Below are 18205 nucleotides of genomic sequence, written 5' to 3'. Positions count from 1 at the left end.
ATAGAGAACATATGGAGGGGGCTGCATTTGAATGGAAAAAGGTCATGTGGTCTCATGAGTCCAGACTGACCCTGTTCCAGAATGATGGTTGAGAAGAGAGGTGGCTAACGTGATTACCCATCATGCCTAGTGCATGCAGTAGCCTGTGAGGTCAGTGTTAAGATCTGGGGATTTTTCAGTTGGTCAGTTCTAGGTTCAGCAATTTTATGCATCCAAAAAATGACAGAAATTAATGTGACATTGCATAAGGTTATTTAAATGATGCCACTGTGAAAGTGTGCTGTAATCAAAGCTATGGATCAAAATGTGGATTTTTTTTTTTTATGGCCAGCCTGTTTATATACTATTTACGCATTGCATACAATATTAGTAGCCAATAAAGAAATGTATGAATTACCCATACTGAATTCAATGGTTTAGGACTATGTAACTAAGGAGAATCTGTCTGTTTTTTCATCTCATATTATTTGCTTCTACATACAGCAGTGATAAACCTTGAATCTCTCACATATGTTTGCATAGACACAGGTCGGTGAGCTTTTTGCATGACACTGTCGTCTGTCCTGTCTATTCTCAGCAGGTAGGAAATGACTCTAATTTACGTTTTGTCCAAGGCCTGGTGCTTGGGGACTTAGAGAGAAGCCAAGTGACTGCCATGATTCATTTTGTCCTTGGGCACCAGCCCAATACTTACTGCTGCAGGGAAAATTTGGTGCCAGCAAGAGCTTTGTGATCAGGTGAAGCCACACTCAGTGCTGGCACACATCTATTTGGGACATGTGTGATCAGAGTGAGGCTTATGATGGCAAAGACAACCTGTGACCTGAAAGTCTGCCCCTTCATTATGCCATTTTCTACTCTTTGATCAAATAAGAAACTGCATTCTAAATTATATTCAGAGAAATGTCACAAAAATGACATGATTTGGGAACCAAATGTGTTGAAAATTGCATACAGTATGTCTCATATCTATGAGCAATATGTATAGTGTTCCACAATAAAAAAAAAAAGTACAGACATGCATAGCTATAGTCAAGTTGAATCCTGTGCTTTGCCTAAGTTTGACTGACTGTACTGGCGTATAATACGATACTCCCACAATGCACTACGCTCAAAAACATGCACATATTGACTCACACTGTCCCCAATGGAGCGAAGTTTGTAGAAAGGCTGGATGTAGAACCAGGAGCCTTCGTTCCCAGCTGTGTCCAACATCACCCTCATGGCATTCTTCTCTAAGAGCGCGGGCAGACGCTTGTTCACTGTCAGGTATTTGTTACTTTTCAGGTGGAGAAGCTGAAGAGAAACAATAGACGTCTGATGACTAAACAATCAATGGATGGATTGATCTGTCTGTCAAAAGTAATAATAATAATAATAATAATAATAATAATAATAATACCTTTAAATCATCATTTATTAGTCACTAGAGTGAGTGAGATCGTATTCAATCAGAGGATTGTGAAAAGATGTGGATGTATTAATTTGTGAACATAACTGATTGGAAAGAATCAAAAAAATACATTTTCCATTCACTTTATTCATCACTATTTTTCTGTCCCTTTTGTTGCCCAAGAGGAGTTGACTTTGAGTTGTGAATTTATAAGCATTAACAGGAACATTTTACATATTATGCCTTCATGGTGAGACATTACTTGTATAATTACACTGAACTGTATCTCCTTACAATACACATAAGAAAGCTTGTAACTGCAGGTGGAGGCTTGAGTGCTCCTTGTGCCTGTGATGTCTGTTAATATTTGATTATTTATGGTATTCTCTGTTAAGGATGCAATACTGGATTTATTTAGTTTTATTAGTGGTTTGGCCAAATAATGGTAGGGTTTGGTCCTCCTTTTCATTAGCATCAGGACAAACTTCATAACAACACTGTTATATAACACTGTTTTCAGTTTTGTTTTTAGTTTATATGTGGAAAAATGCTCAAATTGTACCCAAGATAGGACATCAACATCTATCCAGGTGTTTTATGAGACGGATTGACCTCGACTGAGAGGATGTCAGCACCGTCTCGGTTAAATCAAATTATAGTGGTAGTCTAAACAAAATTTATCTGACTAAATTCCAAGCAGGCGAGGGCTGAATTACCGTTTTAGTGAAACAAACCTGGATGACATTTCCATATTGAATTACTGTTCCAAGCAATTTTTTGTTTTCAGAATCATTTTGCTTCTTCTCCAAGTCGGCTGCATGCTGGGAGGCAAGAGAGAGGGAACAGAGGTCAAACATTACGACAGTAAATTTAACAACTGTGTTATGCAACTCTATCCATCAGTAACAGATATAAAGGGTAATGTGGAATAACATAATGGCACTGGTCAGATGTTAGCAAAGACATAGCTGCAAAGAAGATTCAGTTCTCAGCCAAAAATGTACGTTTTAGAAGAAGGGCTTTAACCAAAAACTCTGGCTCATATTGCCATGGAAACACACGGAGTGATAACAATCTTCCATTTTATGAGTGTGTGGTCAGATAGCAGATTGCTTTAAATGGTATTGTACCACAGCAGAAAGAGAGGAAGGAGTGTGTGAAGGGCACATAGTTAGCACAGTAGGAGTAAAAAGGCTTTTGAAATGTCTATAAAAGGATCTACTACAGAAAAAATACATTAAACCTTCAAAAAGTGATTTTAACAGACTCAAACTTCTACCGTTTTAACCAAATCTGCCATCCTGACACATGAGAGGTTTTTTTCTCTCTGGGTCCTGTGAGGCCTGGCTAGAGGTGTGTATGCAGTCTGATGGTCTGTGGTGACAGCTGGGAGGTGAACATGTTGCCACTTCACTCACATGGAGCTTGTTGAGGAGCACGGTGTCTGTGTTCCCTCCAGGCTTCGCTGCTTTCCAGAACTGTTTCTGGGCTGAGTAGCGGTTCATGGGGCACAGTCTGAACAGACAGTCTGCAGAGACCAACAGAAACACATACACAGGCAGAGGAAACAATGCATACTTCAACGCAGTGACGAGCACAGTAATACAGAATGAAAAAAGAGAGTTGCAAATATTTCTATGCTGTAAATCACTGCATCTGTCACAGAATAGGTACAGAAATCAGACAGAATGAAAACATTTGTGTGCTATGAGAAAGTTAGCACCACACTGTACAAGACACAGCACAGCCACAGCTTTGATAAATGAAGCAATAAAGCTGCGAATTACATAAATATTAAATATGCTCAGTGTTCGGATAACAGATTACATTAGTAGGACACCTTGACATGGTGGCTGATTTATAACAAAAAAAACCCCAAAAACTATAAGCATTGTATATTCAGTCTCTTCTCTCTGTCAACTCATTCATGCAAATGTGTGTATCTACTTGCACTTCAATCACTTATTCACAATTCTCCTGAAATGAGATCAAAAGGCCTTGTCCGCTGCAGGGAAGCATTAGAGACAAGGGAGTGTGTGTTTGCATGTGCTTATGTTACAAGGATGTGAGTCTGCTTCCACAGTCACATATGAGAACTCAGCTCCGTTTAGGGGCAAAATGCATCTCCATACTGTGGCCCATCACATCTGAAGTTAAACTTTGTAAAAGGTCAGAGTTAGGCTCTCACTTAAATGTGTTGGTTAAGGATGAATTTTAGGCGCTCATACCCATAAGCTACATTTATCTCATCTTTATGCTTCTATTGAAAAACATTTTGGAAGAAAATACTGTGTTTTTTTTACTCCACTATGTTTGTCTTCTAGCAGTTAATTTTCAAATCCTATTTTTTGTCACAATAAAATCACATCACAATAAAAGCTACATATCTCTAAATGTCATGATTTTGGTTGTTGCGATAAACTGAAGGATGACGTGTTCCCTCATGGGTTGGAAAAACTACCCTCCCTCAGTTAAATAAATTCTTTAAAGCTGGAAATTACAATTTTTCCCAGATCTTTGTGGTTCTTACAAGACAGTAATGCAACAAATGTATTACAATCTTATAGAATATGGGGCATTAGAGTATATCAAACTATCAGCAGTATATGAAGTGGTTAAAATAAGCATGCCTTTAAATATCTGCAGCAGTAAAATGCACACATCAATATACATGAATGCAGCAGTAAACCGAACTTAAAAAATCATACGATAGTGAAACGCTGACAAGGACAATTTTACTGCACTTTTATTTTTCCTACTTGAAGTCCATTTTGCTGATAACACTTTCATTCTTTTATTTAAGGCTTTGAATGCAGAATATTTACTTGTAGTCAGGTATTTTCACAGTGTAGTATTAATAGTTTCATTCAGGACTTGATTATTTCTTCCACCACTGCTCTAAAGTTGGCTATTTCCATGTGACAGAGCACAATAAGCTCTGTGTGTTATGATCTTTCATAGCAATGATAAGTCGTGGTCAGTCAGTGTGTGTAGCCTCAGCGACGATGAGACCATGCTGTCGTCAGCAGACTCTGATTGTGCTGCTCATTTTCATAGATACTGTAGAAACCAGCCAGGAGGGAAACAGTTCCCTGATTTGCATACGGGCACAGTTTAGTATGATACAGTTCCTCTTCTGTGACAAGTTGCACAACCACTGCAGCTGCAGCACAAGAGGCTTTAGCCATTATCAACTGTTTAGGAAGTTAAAGGGTTGTAGTAAACCAGAAATCAGTGATTCTGTAGTCATTTTCTTTGCAGAGTTAAACTTCTGCCCCCCAGTGACTCCTCCCTGATTCCTGGCTTTCCTCTGATTTCACCTCTCATCAAACATTGCTATTCTAAGAGGGTGAAAAGAGAAGCAAAAAGAACAATCTGTCCATCGTTCCCCCATTCTCTCTCCCTCTCTCCTCCTGTTATAGCTGCAGTAACATGACCAAATAAGGCCAGCCAAGAGAAGGGGAGTGGGATGACAGAGGGAGAGCAAAGAGGGTGGGGACTCCCTATCTTCCCAGTTGATATTCTATCATCTATCCTTCTCTTTGCTAAATCCCTCTGAAGACCATTCTCTCTCTAAGTTAATGGTCTCAATCTCCCGGATCTTCCTTTCGCCCCCTAAGCTCCATCTGATATAGTTTACTTTAGTTTGACCCAAAATACGGTAAGGAAAATAAAGAAAAGGAAGTGAAAGAGAAATGAGGAAGACAGGAAGCGGGTGAAAGAATGTGAGACAGAGAGTGAGCACACAAATGGTAAGAAAGGGGAGAAGTACATGTATTTAGAGTTGTAAATAGTATATAAATATATATGTATGAGTTCCCTTTATTCACTAAAACTGCTGATTCCACTTGCACTGACTCAACTCTGCAAGCACATACGCAAAAAGAGAATATAAACACTAGAATGTCCTGTCTGAAGAGTGAACTACTTATAATTTGACACTACCAGTTTATCATACGCTAAAAACACAATTACACCTTGTAATATGAGTGTAGTGTGTGACAGATGATCAGCCTGTAATCTATCAGCTGTGGGAGAAAACATGTTAGCTCAGTAATATTGCATTCCGGGGTCAGAATTCCTTTAGGGGTCACTGAGCTGGAAAAGTCCAGAGAGCAGAAAACTCAATGATTCATTAACATTCCTCCAGCTTTGAAGCATATTTTACTATCAGAACCTCAACCCCACAAACATGACTTGATTTGGCACTTAGATTTCTCTTTTAGTTGATATACACAGCTTTCTTTATTACTAAATGCATGCACTTACAAACACAGTAATCAGGCCATGAAATGACTATATCACACTGCTTTTATGTATTCATGTTTTAAGTTTATTAACACAAATTACAGAAATAATTAATATTTTCTGTATATCTTCTTTCTTGATGAATCAGTCAATGCCATATCTCAAAACCCAAATTGTTATCATATTGCTACATGAAAAGAAGAGTACATCGTCACATTTGAGAAGCTGGAAAAAGGGATATTTGGCATTTTAGCTTTAGAAAATGACTTGATTAAATGAAGGGATTAAACTGATGAACTGTTGGGATCGGAGACAAGCCTCGAGCATCTGAGGGACATTAAGTCACAAGTCTTAGATGCCATCGAAACGCAAAAGCCAAACTTTAAAGAAAGAGGCATTTTATCAGTTTTCTTTCCCAAGATGTTTCATAGTAAATGTTTATAGTGTGTTTTCAATAAATAGACTTCACATATTTGAGAAGGTTTCCTCAGCTTTGTTAGTAACTTTATACTTCACAGTTTCACATTTGGGTCCGATCAAGCGGTAACACGTGGACGCATTTCGTGTTCAACAGTCTGTGTCATGTAAGCAGAGTAACTTATATGCATGTATTACACATATTTGAGTAGAGGTATATTTATGCTTACGTACTTATGTATTTTGGGTCAAGGATCAGACAGGTGAAAATTGCTTATTGATACGACCAATACTTTCGGAGTTATTAGTTGTTTTTAAAATTACAGCAGGCTTACAGGCGGCCTGCGGAAGAGTCCATTCACAGCCCTGGGGAGGGGGGAGGGGGGGATCCAAAACAACAGAACCACCGGGACACTATGGGAACCAGATCCGGCTGTGATCCCACACTAACAAGGTCGGTCTGGTTCTTACTGGGGCCCGGTTCCACTCCACTGGTCCCTGGTCAGACCCAGCCAATTAACGTCCCCCTCCAGAACCCCAGAGCCCCCTCCCCCCACCCACTATAACACAGTGACAGACCATTCTGCGCAGACTCTTATCACAGAGACTGGAGTTGAGCGGATCCGGACACAGGAGGCCAGTGAGTCGCAATAAACCGTCATGTTCAGTCCTGTGTAAAAGTCTATGGTCCACGTGGATGTCAATACAAACAAAATGAGGGCCATTATATTTCTTCCTAATCTGTGTGTTACACCAGAAAAATTCAGCTCAGCTCTCCATTTTATGAACTCCACTGATTCTAGAGCCTGCGGATTCCCAAGGGTCAACGCGCTAGTTATGTATAACAAAATTTGGGAGACAAAATTTTTAGGTAAAAAATGTCAAATTACTGCTCAGTAACACGTGGACTTGAAACGGACATCAATTTTTTAAGCTTTATGCAAACATTCAAAACATGTGGTTCTCGACAGAAATTGATAGGACCAAACCTTTTAGATATTATGTTCAACTATGTGGAAAATAAATTTTGGAGTAAAATATTGAAAAGTCTCTGTTTAATTGACATGAGAACATGGTAACATGTGGACAGGTTGCCATAGTAACAGGTGGACGACTCTTTACCATTGTATGCATCACCCAAAATGTTGACTTGTTTTTTTTAAAACAACAAACCAGATATAATCACAATGCTTTATTTAATGTATTTAATACTAACACAGTATTATTTATAACTTGTGCTGGTCCATACTGATATAGGTAAATTACACATAAAGACTAATTTCTCAGTAACAGTTCACAGATAGTTTTTTTTAAATGTGACTAATGTATGAATTCACAAACTTAATCAGCCAGAATTTTAATTTCTCAAAGTAATAAACAGTCTTTTGCATGTCTTTTTGTTAATTTAATGCAGCCTAGCAGAAAGTTCAGAACTTCTCCTGTACTGTATAAGTGGTATTTTAAAAAGGATAACAGTTCCAAAAAATGAGCCCACTTGATAAATGATGTGTGCAAATTTACTTTTCATGTTGATGTTCACTTTCGCTTGATCGGACCCAGCAGTTGAGACCAAGTTGAATTCTGAGTCCTCATTTCATCATGTCTGAAACACAGTTGCTGTGTGTAATATTGTGCAAAACCAGACTCATGGAGTCATAACAAAGAGCTTTCACTACTCCCTTCCTTTTTCTCAGAGTTTTCAGTATATTTTAGGGTGTTGAACCTGGTGTCAGATTAGGGCAGAGCATAGTGATAAAAATACAGAGATAGTGTGAAAGAAAGTGTGTGACGGTTCCAGCACTTTAAGTTTCAAACCCATGTCCTATCATCACACAACTGGTAGATAACATTAAGAAGGCCTAGGAAAACTCTGATATGGATATATGGTTTAACCTGTTCCTTCACACCTAAACTGTGTTAATTTTTGCCTATTTACCACATGTATTTAATCAATGAAACCTAATTTCAAAGGTAATAACCAGTAATAACCTCTAACCCCACCAGGTTAAAAACTTTTTATCCTTGGTTTCTTATTTTACTTATTTTGAATAAGAATATAATTAACGGAATAGACCAGTAATGTGACCTGTGATCACTATCCAGGTGGTTCTTTCACTGTGTTTTGGTGTTCAGGAATACTGTAAAATACACTTAGTGACTCAATTGTGGAGAATCTAAGCTTTCTAACAAGGTAAAGACAACATTTTTACTGTAGAAACTTTAATGTGTTTAATACAAAATGCAGGCTGGATGACTGGCGAGACCTTAAAATATGGCAGTACCATTGCAAGGGTTTATGAAAATGTTTAGTTGTTAAATTGTTTTTGATCATGTTGTTTTGTTATTTTAAACCTCATGTGCTCAGTGTTAAAGTTGCAGAGTGAGTTATGCACCAGAATAGCTTAAACAGGATACAGGAAGAAAACAAGACATGCAAAGTTCATTAAGAAGCAAACATAAATACTTGGTCATCTGAGACTAAAAAAAAATCAGATGATCAAGATTGCAACTATGACAACTGCGGTGGTCTAAAGGACAACAGATCGTATCCCTTTAGATGAATAAAAGAGCAGATACTATGATGCTACAACAGCTTTCAAGAATTCAGAGCCTTAAAAGTAAATGTCAGCAGATAATAGTTAAATGCAATGTAAAAGCAACATAAATCAACTTTATAAAGCATGTATTCACCACTTCAGTCATTATAGACACAAGAAGCAAATGATCACATCAAGATGCCTGCATTGTAAATCGATCTGCTACGATGAGCTGGCATAATCATGGAAAAGCCCTAATCTTATCAGTAGCCTCAGTCACCCTGATACTGTGTGTTAAAGCAATCAAAATGACTCGAGTGACAAAGCAGATTTTAGATGTTTCCTGTGAGACACAATTGACTATAAAGTGCATTCAGTTTGGATTAAAAACTGATAACAAATACAGAAAAATTAATATAAAATAGAATATGTAACTAAAGTAGCCTAATTTTTTTATTTTGTAGGAAATCTGATTTAACCCATAGGGACCCAGTATGGCATTTGTCTGTTCCCAAATGATTTTTTTTTTTTTTTTTTATGTTAACCAATTCTTAAGTGATTTATCACCGTTTATTGTAATATTATCCTCTTTAGTTTGAGTTTTTTCAGGGAAAATCATGTATTTACTTACATTTAATTCACTGATGATGTAGATGTTCTTAAAAGCTCAGAGTAAATTCAAAGGTTATTTTATCAAAAACAGAGAAAACTGAAGAAAAAGTGAATTTTTTTCAGTAAACTCTATCATTAACTGAACATAAACCAAGTGTGTCCATCCACTGTCATTGATCAAACTCCATGGGTTTTACTGGTGGATCAATGATGTAGGAGATGACAGCGTTTCCACGGTAACTACAGAGCTTCTGAATATCCAAATGGGTCATATCTGATGACCATGAAAAAATGATAAACTGCATTTTACACAAATTATTTACATGTATTAGTGGATCAACAGGGATTAACCAGTTTCAGTAGATGATTTTGGTAGATGGTGGATGTTTGGGTCTTTATGGGTTAAAAAAAAAAACCCTATGAACTATTTATTTTGCTAGCATGAATGATATAAATACCACCACTCCTATGAGCTCCACTGCTTGGTGCTGAATCTAGTTTTGTTTTATTTATGTATCTATTCCTTCATTCATTCATTCATTCATGGATACAAGATTTCCTCTTCATGGTAGTCTCGTCAAAATAACAATTTCACATGAAAAATACTTCCACATAATAAAATACATGAATTTTCATATATACAATATATGACCTTTTTTGGGTTATTTGCCTCATACCCTGCAGGCCTAAACTAAAACTTACCGCATGAGACAAAATCCAAAATGAATGAATGAATGAATGAATGAATATTTTTATTGTCATTGTACAGGTTAGGGATGTAACGATTATCGGTATAACAATAAACTGCTGTAAAATTGCCAATGTTTAGTATTACTGTTTAAATTCTAATTATCATGATAACCGTGTTTGATTACCACACTTTTCCGGAAAAAACGCCCATGTAAAGATATGCTTTTATGTCAAATATTTGAGTATAGCTTTAATTTATTACAATTTTAATTTTATATACCTAATATTTGGAACCAATATTCACTTTTAAAGTCTTTGAAAAGGTTCGATAAGCATCTTTGTGTTATTTATGCAATAAATTATATACATTTTTCAAATCGGATTTTATATTTTTTATGCATGTGTTTTTTGGCCTTTCATGTTGCTCTAGAAGGTTAAAGTGAAAAAAAATAATCGGCAGTTGATATAAATGAAGATGTGAAGAAAAAAAAACAAAAAACATGTGTATAGTAAACATTTCTTTATATAGTATATAAAGGCAAAATCAAAACTACGGAAAAACGGCCAAAATAGGCTCAGACCACTAAGGGTTAATATTTGAATGTTTCTCCCAAGAGAAAGTGCATTGTGCCTGTTATTTAATTTGTTTTTTTGTTGTTGTTGTTTTTTTTTAATACAACTTGGTTAAATTATTTCAGTGTGTGTATAAGTACTTTTTGAACATTGTGAGCACAATTTCAACAATACCGCAATAATAATGATAACAGTAATAATTTTGGTCACAATAACCGTGATATGAATTTTTCATATCGTTACATCCCTAGTACAGGTACAACAAAATTGAAAGTGCAATGGTCTTTAGGTGCCATAAAAATATAAATAAAAGAGTATAAAACTGAAAATATAAAAGAAAAACCCTGACGGCATAAATATCTAAAAAAGCAGCATAGAAAAGTGTCAATGGAAGTACAAAAGACAGATAAAACATCATCATATACCAATAGACAACATTCAGCATCTCCACACATATTTGCTAATGTCCACCAGTGTTCAGCGCAATTTTGGCTCTGGGATAAAAACTGTTTTTTAGATGGTTTGCGCTGGCCTTTAGTGTCCGGAAACGTCTGCCAGAGGGTAAAAGTGAAATAGCAACATCAGAGTTTTAGCCTAGTATTAAAATGCAAATAGGAAGGCCTATAATCTAAAAATTAAACCCGTCTTTGTAATAATTTGAGTTGTTCCTCTCTATTTAATTAGAACACGTAATTAGACATGATCAATCTAGATAGGGACGTGCAGATGCATATTGGACAGCCCTTCTTTTCTGCATTAAATCAAGAAGTATCCTCAATGATCTGGCTTGTATAAACTGCCATTCGCTCCAAGATTCTTTCCTGTTAGAGATATTGTAGAGGAAGCAACTAATCACATGTATTGCATTTAACACAACAAATGGACTGCCGACAAAAGCTTCCCTTTGCTGTTCCTGCAAGACCTCTCCTCTCTCAAAGGACAGGAAAGCAATATACTGTATGTGATTATTAGGAGAGGAAGGGACTTAAGATAGAACAGTTTCTGGTGTGTATCCCAAATGAACCACCCAACCGGTCTGCCGTGTTTTTTAACAGCAACAGCAGTTTAAGCCGCCAGGATGTTTTGTTTTTGTTTTGTTTTTTTTTCTTCATAACAGATGTGCAGTGGGAAGCTACATCTGCATATGACAAAAACAGAATATGAGACATGAAATGAAATTACAAAGAAGTACAGAAATAAGTAAAACACCCACAGTGTTGCAAATATATGTGATGTCAGGACAAGGGGAAACACCACTTTAATAGATTTCACATGCAAATGGTTTCACACTGAAAATGTCAACAACCAAGAAGAAAAATCAGCTTGTGTTGTTCTAACCTTTTTCACAGAAGCAGGGGATGGTTTAATCTTTTCCTTCATGTTTTGGTTTCATACTCTCACAGTCTGTTTACTTTAATGAGCTTTATGTACCCATGTAACATATAACAGGTATTCTTACCAGCATTAATTTACCAAAAATATTAGGGCTGCACGATTTTAGCCAAAAATAAAATCCAGTTTTTTTCCTCTAAAAACTCCATTTTTTATTGCGATTTTTGGCTAAAACTACAAAAGACATCAGAAGTCAACATGTCGTTTTCATGAACAGCCCGCAATGCAAGGCACTGCTCCCTACCTCAAATTTGTGATGGTATCATGGAATCCCTGAAAATTCCATGATGGGCCCACAGAAGTTATACCAATGTGAGTCAATGACAGGCATCAGTCATGCCTGCATAGATCACGTAATATGAAAGATCCCCATCGATATATATTTAAATTGGAGGATCTGTGCGTGGAGGAGACCGACCCAGGACATGCTGGAGGGATAATATCTCTGGGTTGGCCTGGGAACGCCACAGGATTCCCCCAGAGCTGGTGGATGTGTCTAGGGAGAGGGCTGTCTGGGCTACTCTGCTGAGGCTGCTGCCCCCACGACCCAGACCTGGATCAGAAGAAGACAGTACAGTACGGATCCGTCCATGGACAACGTAAGATGAGTGATCCCCATGCAGTTATATTTGAACTGGGGGATCCATGCATGGACCACAGCTTACATTACGGACCCATCACAGATTTTAGGTCCGTGGTCATTACACAGACTTCTCTCACAGTTAGGAGGAGGATCCTACAGTAGCCCGGAGGTGTGCGGCCCAGAGACACGAGAGATGAGATCGATTTGATGATTTGCCTTTTTTAAAAACTGTCCTAATTAAAAAATCTGATTTCAATTTAAAATTGCTTAATCATGCAGCCGTAAATAATATAAATTCAGTCCTTATATGTGGTCTGGAATTTGCATTTACAAAGCAAAACTGACAACAGTAAACAACAATAAACCACAATGACAGTTTATTTATTAATATATAACCTTCAAAGCTGGTGGTAATTGGATATTTAATAAAGGAAAATTATAAGAGGATGACAACTAAACCATGCTGCATTCAATTTAAACTGCAACTTCAGCACACAGCAAAAAGAACTGCCATCGTAAAGACTTCATCTTAGACAATCCACCACACCCACATATATGGATGATTAAGTAAAGCATAGTGAAGAATTAAAAGAGCATTAATAATACTAATACAAAGCACTGTTGCACAGTGGTGAACAGTGTGTGTCCTAATGTATACAGACAGTCCTCCATAGTGTGTACATGTAGACTATAGTAGTATTTCAGATTCTGTTGAGGTGAAATACAAAACAAGGCTAGTGATGTCTCAGCGTATGTTTGACTACATAAGTGTGACTGTGTGAGAGGGCCTGTGTTTACATTAGAAGGAAATGTTACGCATACCTTAGCTATGACAGTATGAGGCGCTGTGGACATGACTACTCTGGCTTTTTTGCCCTTATAGTGTCCACCAAGAGGGATTATCCCTGCTCAATTGAGTCTCTTTGAAACAGCTGAAAGATGAGGTAGAACAGAGGAGGCTCTGATGAAATGACACCCTAAGGACTCAGATTGGAAGTTCCCAAGAAAAGAAATGAAAAATACAGATATGCAGCACAACACATCTTACCTGTACCAGAATGTGCCCATTTCCTGGTTAATAGCATGTGACTGAGGTTTGACAAGTAAGAAAACTGCACATATTAAAATTAAAGGTGTTCCCTGAGGAGTTCAAATGTATGACTCCTCTCAGTGTTCTTCACAAAGAATACAGGATTAAATCACTTAATTCATGTAAATACATTCTTTCTGTTGTGGGAGTATGTCACTGTTCTTTCCTTTATTGTACTGTGTCTCTATCAAGTTTCACTGTGACCTCTTTCACCTGATCCCATACTAGCTCTCTTCATCTGCTTTTGCTTTCTGCTCAACTTCCAGAGAGTCCTCTCACTGTGACATAAAAGCCTCTTCTAGTCATTACCAGCTGACACGCTGAGGAGTTACAGAAGCCACTTCAACAGCACTCACACTGTACACGCTTGTGCATTATACCAACACTTACACTGACTTTCAGACCTATAGCTACAGCACACATTCATATTAATCTTTTTTTTGTTACAGAGATAGTAGAAAAGAGTTACAGAAGCATTTAGCGATTGCTCTGTGTACCTTTCAGCCGATATGCTGCTCATGACGCTAAAAACCGTAATTATATGAGCCACTGATTTTGACTCGCCACTGTGTCTTTTGTTGCATGCTGGGTATGCAACACGTTAAATCTACAGTAAACAAAACTTGGATGACTGGTGATGCTTACTTTTGATTCAAAGCCATAAATGCTGAGTATATATGTTTTCCACCACTTTATCATTACCTCTCTATTAAGTACATCGAAAATAAACTGGACTAACAGCAACAGAGACTGCGATAGAGAGACTCGTCTTTCATGTTGCTGCAGGCGTGGGGGTATCAGTCTGCAGTCTGCATCCATTGTGGTGACAGCGATTGTCTCCAGGGGGTGATAACCTGTCCTGGGACACCAAAGCTAAGCTGTGTGGGTACCACTCAGATCAAAGCTGTTTACTTCATAAATACTGTGTAATCTCATGACTGCTCTCGAGACAACAGATAGCGTCCAAGTCCAAAAAGCATGTGCGTGTATTGGGAAGGCTCAGTATCAACACTTCAAACAGAAACAAACACTTTAAAATTAAGTACCACACGTTTACAAAGACCAGAGGGTTTGAGAGGCTCTGTTAAGGAGTGAAACATAAAAGACCAGATGGTGACATGTCTGCTTTATATAATGACAACATACTGTATAATTCAGTTATCTATGTCAATATACAGACTTATAGAGTTCAAAAGAGCGCATTATTAACAAGACTTTTCTAATCACTCAAATGTGATTCATCTACCAGATGTCTGGCAGATGAGGAGAGGTTTTTTTTTCAATATACTGAATATATTTCAAACAAGAACCTGTGAGATGTTGACAAGCTGTAAACAAGCACAGTGTTCAGCAAACATTCTCTCCAGGCCTCTCCCCAGAGAACTGAGGGTCAGGAGTTCCACTTCCTGTATGAGAGCTAATAATAGCAGCTTCATCCAAAGAGGCATCTCAGTGCTTTTGTTTGTAACGCTGATTTCCAAGTGTTTTGTTCTCTCACAAACCAACATCAGCACCGTTTTCTCCATCTGCCTCTACTTTCACAAAGGAGGTGTGAAGGCCAAGATGCACGGCTGTAAATACATGCACGGCCGCCTAAACCGCACACAAACAAATGCATAAACCATTAACAGAGTCAAAGGCAGCCCTGTTTGAAGTCCAGTGAACAGAGATATTGTGGTTGTCACCAAAGAAACACTGCATAACACATTCAGCAGTGTCTCTCACAGAGCGCTTCGTATAAACAGACGGCAGTTGCTGTGATGATGTAAGGTGTTAGGAGGACGAGGGGAGTTGACTTTTCCTGCCTCTTACCTCTGAACTTCTTTGGAGGGTTGTTAAGGTCCCCTGCATCGGGCTGAACAACACAGCGGTCATCCACCAAGCTGTGATTACAAACACATAAAAATGTAATTAATATCATGCAGGTACAGTAAACATGCTGTTGTTAAATAATCAGTCTGTGTTCTGGTGTTTTTTTGTTCTTACAGTTTAGGTGGAACACATTACCCATGCTTGCTTTTATTTAGTTATTTTTATACTAAGCTTTGTTTTTGTCTGCTTCATGTTTTTATCTGGATGTCTCCAATTAGAGCTGCAGGAGCTGAAATCAGACTGGAAACAACACCATAATTTAACCATATACACCTTACTTCTACATTTTTTTCCCTTCTTGGTCTAAATCAATCAAGAATAAATAGAAAGACAGATGACCTGTCATTGTTCAATGACATCATGGAAAAGTGAAGATGCTTTTCCAAACTCCAGCATCAACACACAGACATAGTAGAAGAATCGCCTCCAGGTCACATCTGGCTGAGTTTGATGAATGATTGGTAATTACATCCGTCAATCATGCATTTAATCCCATGACATTATAATGATTAACCAAAAATCTGCTTGACAGAATAGATTTTCTGAAAAGACAAACAAGAAGGAGACACTGAGGTCATGTCCTCTCAGACCACATGAATGACAATATGGTGAAAGGTCACTATGGACGATGTCTGCTCCTTTGTCTCTGATTTGTTGTTTGTCATTTATTGTGAAGCACTTTGTAACATCTTCTTTTGCAAAGTATTATATGGTTTACAAGGCACATTTAAATGGGTATGCCATGTACTGTATACTATGTGTCAGCACAACATTTCCAAGCCACACTTAAACACTTTTTACACATCCAAATGCCAAATATTATAACAATGTATTTTGCTGCCAAAATATTACGTAAAATATATCAAAGAAATGTGTAAATCACATTTCAAAAGCTGGAAACAACCTCCTTTGCATATTTTGTAATAATAATTTATAATAATTATCAACTCATTGCTATGATTAGCATTGACGCTTTAAATGTTTAGTCAACAAACTAACAAATCATCTAAGCACCATAATAAAGCGCCCCAGACAAACATTAGTAAAGATGGATTGAATTTTTTAACAAATACTTCCGCTTGTGCAAAAAAAAAAAAAAAAGCTTATGCGTCCTATTTTCAGTGGAAGCTCTCAAAAGCTCTCCCACTTAACACAGCAATGAAATAATTGTGGATTAGATGACCTGTGGGCAGACTGGAATTTCTGGTGACAAATTTAGCTTTTGCTGGCTTAGAATAACACTTGACTGGACATAGGCCAAATCCCACATCCATTTCAGGCCTTTTTCCCGGGGAATGTCTAGAGCTGTCCAAACAGACCTGTCTACTCTTCTACTCTGTACACCTCAAGGAACAAGACTGCAGATTTAGATATGAAGTGTGACAAAGGCAGGGAGTTTTTGGGAGAACATATGCAGTATGTGCACATTCATCAGAATAATTTACATGTGTAGTCAATCTATTCCAGAGCTGTCAGTCATTAACAGAAGTTTAATAATTACGCCTATGAAGGAACACTACAGCACTCAAGCAGCATTTATAACATGTAATATACATACAAGCCAAGTACACTGTTTCCCATAATGTTGCAATAAAGTATTTTTTACCTCTTCTCATGAAATGATTGTGGCAATGGGATTTATTCTTGACAGATAAAGTGTAACTGGGACTCAGTATGTAATCATTGTACCTGGTCAAAGGTGATTACTCATGTGTATAAATAGGAATAAGAAGAGGAATGTGTCTGAAAACAAAATTATTCCAACTTTATGGGTATTTACTTATCAAACAGTCACAGAGAGTGCCGCTTGGAACAGAGAGTTATAACGGTCAATGAGTTTTCTCCCTTTCCTAAGTGGTTTCTTCAAGGGCAGATGATCTGGAGAATGCTGACGAGTTGGTGGTTATGCGTGGAGAAGATGGCTCTAGACCAAAACGGTCATGACAGTTTTGTAAATATATGCGCTTGAGTGTGTGTGTGGACGTGGGAAGTGTTGGAACTCGAGAAAGGCCACAATGTCTCTACAGTGACTCAGGCTTTGGTGCAGGCCATTCCATTTTTCATGAGCAATGGTGGGAGGTCCTGGCCATGAAGCTGATAGTCGTGATAATATTACTGATGCTGGACATCATATGCTGCTATGAATAGCTAGTGGTTTCCACCTGCAAGACTATAACTCAAGCTTTTTTCTCGTTTACATCCGGTACAGAAATGCTGTAAAATTAACATGGTACTGCGGTGGGAGGTGATATAAACTGATATTTAAAATATGCATTGTGTTCTCACAGTCAGCACTCATGTTATTGTTTTCAAAACACAAGGTACATTTGATAAAAGGTAAACAATGCAATATTGGTGATACTGTGTGGGCGAATGTGAGGTTGGTAAGCAGAGATCTACCATTAGTGATGAGTGGTGTACACAGCGTTTCATCTTCTGCCTCTGCCCCCACACCCACTTCTGCCAAACACACACACTTTATCATTAAGAGCACATTTGCCACCCTTGTATTTTCCTTTCTCCCAACATTATCAGCTCTGGGGTCAGTCACGGCCAAAGCACCACTTCAAAGACCTCCCACTGTTTTCATAGCTTTGTTCTGAAGGATAAACTGCAAAATTACATCCATTGATCTGTGCTTAACTATTTAATCCAATTTTGTCACTGAAGGAGGGACTCGATGCCAACGGAAAATGAAAAAAAAAAAAAAAAGCAGAGAGACAGAACATTTTGGTGGGTACTCCAGCCATAAATGTGGTTTGGCACTACTATTCCAAATACTACTCAGCACACACTCA

General features: G+C 37.7%; 1 protein-coding gene across 4 annotated transcripts in view; it reads right to left on the bottom strand.

The window, feature by feature from the left end:
- itpr1a (inositol 1,4,5-trisphosphate receptor, type 1a) overlaps positions 1 to 18205 on the bottom strand; it is a 77605-nt gene that overhangs the window by 58176 nt on the left and 1224 nt on the right. For all 4 annotated transcript variants that reach the window (XM_030134060.1, XM_030134062.1, XM_030134061.1 and 1 more), the window contains exons 3-6: positions 15348 to 15418; positions 2812 to 2921; positions 2128 to 2214; positions 1138 to 1296 (exon numbers count right to left, since the gene is read on the bottom strand). In XM_030134060.1, coding sequence (XP_029989920.1) covers positions 1138 to 1296; positions 2128 to 2214; positions 2812 to 2921; positions 15348 to 15418 — 427 coding nt within the window. The remainder of the gene's footprint in view (positions 1 to 1137; positions 1297 to 2127; positions 2215 to 2811; positions 2922 to 15347; positions 15419 to 18205) is intronic.

This window comes from Sphaeramia orbicularis, chromosome 5 (genome assembly GCF_902148855.1).
Source record: "Sphaeramia orbicularis chromosome 5, fSphaOr1.1, whole genome shotgun sequence".
In the NCBI taxonomy this organism is placed as follows: domain Eukaryota; kingdom Metazoa; phylum Chordata; class Actinopteri; order Kurtiformes; family Apogonidae; genus Sphaeramia; species Sphaeramia orbicularis.
This window is presented reverse-complemented; position numbering and strand designations above follow the sequence as displayed.